This window comes from Tripterygium wilfordii, chromosome 12, assembly GCF_013401445.1.
Source record: "Tripterygium wilfordii isolate XIE 37 chromosome 12, ASM1340144v1, whole genome shotgun sequence".
In the NCBI taxonomy this organism is placed as follows: Eukaryota; Viridiplantae; Streptophyta; class Magnoliopsida; order Celastrales; family Celastraceae; genus Tripterygium; species Tripterygium wilfordii.
In genome coordinates, this window is record NC_052243.1 from 6,670,624 (window position 1) to 6,676,476 (window position 5,853).

Consider the following 5,853-nt stretch of genomic DNA (forward strand, 5'->3'; position numbering starts at 1 on the left):
CGTGCTTCCATTGAACGATAACATTGAAGGAGTTCTAAGGACTAGAAATCAAGGAAAGGTAGACGAGGCTGACATCAAAACTGAGGAATAGGAAACAATTGAACCAATGGAGGACAACAATGATACACGCTGTTTGGAGGAATTCGCTCGGCCGACTATTCCTACTTCACCATCGTGCATATTGCTTCCAACTGCAGCAAGAAATTATATGTTGAAATGTATACGCTTTAATATGCTTTCAAGTTTCTATGGTTTACCTAATGAGGATCCTTTGACTTTCATGAAAGAATTTTATGCTACTGTTAGTACTTTTCCTTTGCAGGATGTGACTGCGGAACAATTGAAGATGAGATGCTTTCCATATACCCTGAAGGATCAAGCTAAGTTTTGGCTGATGTCTCTAACACCAGGATCACTCACTTCATGAGATGCCATTTACAACAAATTTGTAGGGAAGTTTTACTCACATCAGAAAACTGGTGCATTCAGACGTCAAATCTCCACATTCACACAAGCTGATGGTGAACCATTCCATGAGGCGTGAGAACGTTATAAATTGCTTTTACTTCAATGCCCGCATCATGGTTATACTTTGAAGTTACAAATGTAATTTTTTTATGATGGACTAACCCAAACATGTCAATTTATTGCTGATAATGCTGCAGGTGGTACAATGTTCAAAAAGGCTCCTCAAGAAGCTTATGACATTTATGAGATGCTTGGATCCAATTCACAACAAAGAGATGCTCGAAGCAAGAAATCTGGTGTGTATGAACTAACCCACAGTGATAATATGGCAAGACAAATTGGAGAACTAAATAAGAAGATCGATGCCATGTTAGGCACCCATGCCAATTCTATGACTCAAGTCGAGGTACGTGTTTTATGCAATATTGTTGGTCATTCTACTCATGCATGTCCTTCCAGTCATGAGTACCCTGATTTTGTTCAACAAGCAAACATGATGAATGCTTACAATCCAAGATCTAAAAATAATCCCTATTCCAATACTTACAATGAAGGTTGGAAGAATCACCCTAATCTTTCTTGGAGTAATACTCAGAATCAACTTAACCCTTATGTTCAACCAAAGACCTCTTCTTTGGAAGAATCGATTAAGTTGTTTGTGCAGGAAAGTAGGGCAAGGATGGATAGGCATGATGCAATGATTGCTACCCAAGAAGCAAAGCTAAATCAAACTTTGGCATCCATGGGAAAGCTTGAGGTCCAAGTTGGTCAACTTGCGGATGTTATTAAAATCAAAGAGCCTAGAAAACTTCCAAGCCAGCCGGAGCAAGCTAAAGCAATCACAGTACTTCGAAGTGGTAAGGTCATTGATAACCAAATTAATTATGAAATTACTGATAACTCTACTTTGAATGCAGATCAAAGACGAGAGCTAGTTGAGCCTCAACATATCATAGCCAGCAACCATTCCGAGAAGATTCAGAAGCCTGAATCAGTCCAATCCTCAGAAAAACAACCCAATTATGAGTCATCTTTGCTTCAGAAATCTCCAAATCCTTGCATCCCTCCTATTCCTTTTTCGGGCCGTTTAACGCAAAGCAAATTGGATAAGTCTTTTTCTGAAATTTATGATATATTATCTAAAGTCAATATTAACTTACCTTTGCTTGATGTGATTAGGAATATGCCGGCATAAACAAAATTCTTCAAGGAATTGAACACGTACAAACGCAAGTATGGGCCGCATGAAAAGGTAATGGTCTCGGAGAATGTGAGTGTTGTACTTCAAAGGAAGCTACCTCCCAAACTTAAGGATCCTGAAAGTTTTTCTATCAACATAACAGTAGGAGACAAGAAGATGGAAAAGGCAATGCTAGATTTGGGAGCGAGTATAAATTTGATGCCATACTTTGTATATCTTCAATTAGGTTTGGGGGAGGTGAAGCCGACAACAATGTCTCTACAACTTGCGGATCGATCTGTCAAATATCCAAGAGGGATAGTAGAAGATATTCTAGTTCAAGTTGATAGACTAATTGTTCCTGCGGATTTTGTAGTGCTCAATATGGACGATACTCCAATGCATGATCGTGAACTTCCTATCTTACTTGGACGTCCATTCATGGCCACCGTAAATACTTTAATAGATGTGAAGCATGGAGTTTTTACCATGACAGGCCTAGATCAAACTGTGCAATTCACGGTGTTTGAATCCTTATCTCATCCCTTGAGTTCTTTGGATTGTTTTACGATTCATGCATTGGATTCTCTTGTTTTCTCTAGTTTCTTATAGGAAGAAGCGCAAGATGCATGAGGGGTAGCCTTAACTTTGAGAAAAGAAGACGTGGAGAATGATGAAGAAATTATGGAAGTAATAGCTGCCTTAAATAGTTTACACCCGTACCATCCTAACACTCCTATTGAATATGTTGCACTTTCTCACTCCAAGTTGGTCCCTTCTATTGTCTCTCCTACTACACTTGAGCTTAAAACTTTACCATCTAACCTTCAATATGCCTACATTGGTGAGAATGATACCCTCCCAATAATTATAGCTTCTGACCTTTCACCATTGGAGGAAGAAAAACTATTAAGAGTGTTGAGAGAACACAAAGCGGCCATTGGGTGGACCATTGCAGATATCAAGGGAATTAGCCCAGCCATGTGCATGCATAGAATATTAATAGAGGAGAATTCCAAGCCCACACGTGAGGCACAAAGAAGATTGAATCCACACAAGAAGGAAGTGGTGTGTGTAGAAGTATTGAAATTACTTGATGTTGGTATTATCTACCCTATCTTCGATAGCAAATGGGTAAGCCAAGTTCAAGTAGTTCCCAAGAAGTCTGGAATTACGGTATTCAAGAATGAAGATAACGAGCTTGTGTCGGCAAGAATGACCACCGGATGGCGTATGTGCATTGATTATAGAAAGCTTGACGCTGCCACTAGAAAAGATCACTTTCCTTTACCTTTTATTGATCAAATGCTTGAACGCTTAGCTGGTTATTCTTATTATTGCTTTCTTGATGGTTTTTCAGGATTTAATCAAATACCAATCGCTCCAGAAGATCAGGAGAAGACGACATTTACATGTCCATTTGGTACCTTTGCCTACCGAAGGATGCCTTTTGGCTTATGTAACGCCCCAGCTACTTTCCAAAGATGCATGATGTCAATCTTCTCTGATATGCTTGAAAAGTTTATTGAGATATTTATGGATGATTTTTCTGTTTTTGGAAATTCGTTCGACGATTGCCTTAATAATTTAACCTTAGTCCTTAAAAGATGTGAAGAGACAAACCTCACTCTCAGTTGGGAGAAGAGTCACTTTATGGTAAGGCAAGGTATAGTTTTAGGACATGTGATTTCAAGTAAGGGAATTGAGGTTGATAAGGCAAAGATAGATTTGTTTGCAAAATTGTCGCACCCAACTTCTGTAAAGGGCGTGCGAAGTTTCTTAGGCCATGTAGGATTTTATCAAAGGTTCATTCAGGATTTCTCTAAAATCACACGTCCTTTGTGTAATCTCTTGGTTAAAGATGTTGTTTTTGAGTTTAATGATGAATGCCTTACTGCTTTTAATACCTTAAAACGTGAACTCACCTCTGCTCCTATCATTAGAGCACCTGATTGGTCTCTTCCTTTTGAATTAATGTGTGATGCTTCTGACTATGCTATTGGTGCAGTGTTAGGACAAAGAGTGAACAAACGTCCACATGTAATTTACTATGCTAGCCGCACACTCAATGGTGCTCAACTCAATTACTCTACTATGGAAAAAGAGTTGCTTGCGGTGGTGTTTGCCTTAGAAAAATTTCGATCTTATCTCATTGGTTCAAAAGTTATTGTTTATTCTAACCATGCAGCTCTTAGGTACTTATTGACTAAGAAGGATGCAAAGCCTTGTCTGATTAGGTGGATCCTTTTGTTGCAAGAATTTGACTTGGATATTCGAGATAAGAAAGGGAGCGAAAATGTTGTTGCGGACCACTTCTCACGCATAACGGTTGGGGGAAATCATGAAAATGTGCCTATTATATAGTCATTCCCAGATGAACAACTCTTCTCAATAGGAGAAGTTGAACCATGGTATGCGGATATTGTCAATTATTTGGCTTGTGGTATTATTCGGGATGAACTAACCTTGCAGGAAAGAAAAAAATTCTTTGCCACTGTTAAGCATTATTTTTGGGACGAACCTTAATTATTTAAATAACGTTCTAACCAAATCATAAGGCGTTGTGTTTCAAAAATTGAGCAAACAAGCATCCTTAAATTCAGCTATGAATTGGCGTGTGGAGGTCACTTTGGTGCAAAGAAAACAGGGCTCAAAGTTTTACAATCTGGTTTCTTTTGGCCCTCTTTATTTAAAGATGCATTTAATTTTTGTGTTAAGTGTGATAGGTGCCAACGAACAAGAACCATTGGCCGTAAGAATATGATGCCCCTCAACAATATCCTTGTAGTTGATCTTTTTGATGTATGGGGTATAGACTTCATGGGTCCGTTTCCTCCATCCTTTGGGTATAATTATATACTTGTGGCTGTGGATTATGTGTCTAAGTGGGTGGAGGCAATTTCTACCAAGACAAATGATTATAAAATTGTACTTAGTTTCTTGAAGGATATGATCTTTACACGATTTGGAACGCCTAGAGCTATCATTAGTGATGGTGGTAGCCACTTTTGCAACAAACCTTTTGAGGCATTATTGAAGAAGTACAATATTACACATAGGGTTGCAACACCCTATCATCGTCAAACTTTTGGTCAAGTAGAGATTAGTAGTAGTGAAATCAAGAAGATCCTGGAGAGGACCATGAATGCTATAATAAAAGATTGGGCATTGAAATTGAATGATGCATTGTGGGCCTACCGAACGGCATATAAAACTCCTATTGGCATGAGTCCTTATTGACTTGTCTTTGGCAAGGCTTGTCACCTACCAATGGAGTTGGAACATAGAGCTTATTGGGCCATCAAGACACTTAATTTTGATCTCAAGAAAGCTGGAGATGCAAGAAAACTTCAATTGAATGAGTTGGAGGAAATTCGGAATGACGCTTACGAGAATGCAAAGATTTACAAGGAGAGGACTAAGCGTTACCATGACAAGACCATTCAAAGAAAAGAGTTCGTAGTAGGTATGAAAGTTTTACTTTATAATTCCCGTTTGACTCTCTTTCCCGGAAAATTAAAGTCAAGATGGACTGGCCCTTTTCGAGTACATAAAGTCTTTCCTCATGGAGCAGTTGAGATTGAGAATTTAAGCAATGGATCGATATTCAAGGTAAATGGACAATGACTGAAACCCTATTTGGAGGAACATCAAACACAAGACATCGACATCTTGGCGCTGGCCGCCCCTTAATTGTCAATCCTGCCTTCCGTCTTGCCTAGACGTTAAATCAAGCGCTTATTGGGAGGCAACCCAATCAGGTCCTTTCGTTCCTTTGTCTTGTGTTCTTATTTTTTTTACTTTGATTTCATGCTGTCTATGCTTATAAACATGAGGACATGTTTCAATTAGGTTTGGGGGTGTGAAGTTCCTTGTCCTGCATGTGCACTATTTTCACTGCCAGTTTTCGATCAGTTGCAAGATGATTTTTGAATTGTGATCTGAATGAAAGTTGTGGGTTTTTCTGTCTATTTTCTGTCCATATAACTTGGGTCGAAATCCATTGAGTATGTTTTGAGATATGCTCCAAAAACTGAACATAGGTCAGATTCGAAAAACTGCAGTTTGGAAAGAAATTCTCAAGTTACTATGTGTCGTAACACTTAAGAGTATGTATGAATTTAATTCAGTAGTGTTGACACACTGATGAAATTGTTTGGAGAATGCACATTTATATCTGATCTCTCTAAACTAAGTCTTGACCC

The 5,853-nt window shown here is 38.7% G+C and overlaps 2 protein-coding genes and 1 non-coding gene across 3 annotated transcripts; 2 read left to right on the forward strand and 1 right to left on the reverse strand.

The window, feature by feature from the left end:
- Positions 1-481: 481 nt before the first annotated feature.
- Positions 482-588, reverse strand: LOC120011609. The gene has a single exon (XR_005471061.1). It is a non-coding gene; the product is annotated as a small nucleolar RNA R71 (small nucleolar RNA).
- A 1,135-nt stretch (positions 589-1,723) lies between these two features.
- LOC120010520 lies at positions 1,724-2,260 on the forward strand. Its single transcript, XM_038861311.1, has one exon. The coding sequence runs from the start codon at positions 1,724-1,726 to the stop codon at positions 2,258-2,260; it is 537 nt and encodes a 178-aa protein (XP_038717239.1).
- Positions 2,261-4,918: 2,658 nt separating this feature from the next.
- On the forward strand, positions 4,919-5,581 carry LOC120010521. Its single transcript, XM_038861312.1, has 2 exons — positions 4,919-5,260; positions 5,501-5,581. The coding sequence occupies exons 1-2, from the start codon at positions 4,919-4,921 to the stop codon at positions 5,579-5,581; spliced, it is 423 nt and encodes a 140-aa protein (XP_038717240.1).
- Positions 5,582-5,853: the final 272 nt, after the last annotated feature.

What these genes read in the sequence shown, in the direction of transcription:
- LOC120010520 (XM_038861311.1), top strand. Translation starts at nt 1,724, where the DNA reads ATGGTCTCGGAGAATGTGAGTGTTGTACTTCAAAGGAAGCTACCTCCC.
- LOC120010521 (XM_038861312.1), top strand. Translation starts at nt 4,919, where the DNA reads ATGGAGTTGGAACATAGAGCTTATTGGGCCATCAAGACACTTAATTTT. An exon ending in GCAATGGATCGATATTCAAG is followed by an intron (nt 5,261 to 5,500) that starts GTAAATGGACAA and finishes TGTTTCAATTAG; the next exon opens with GTTTGGGGGTGTGAAGTTCC.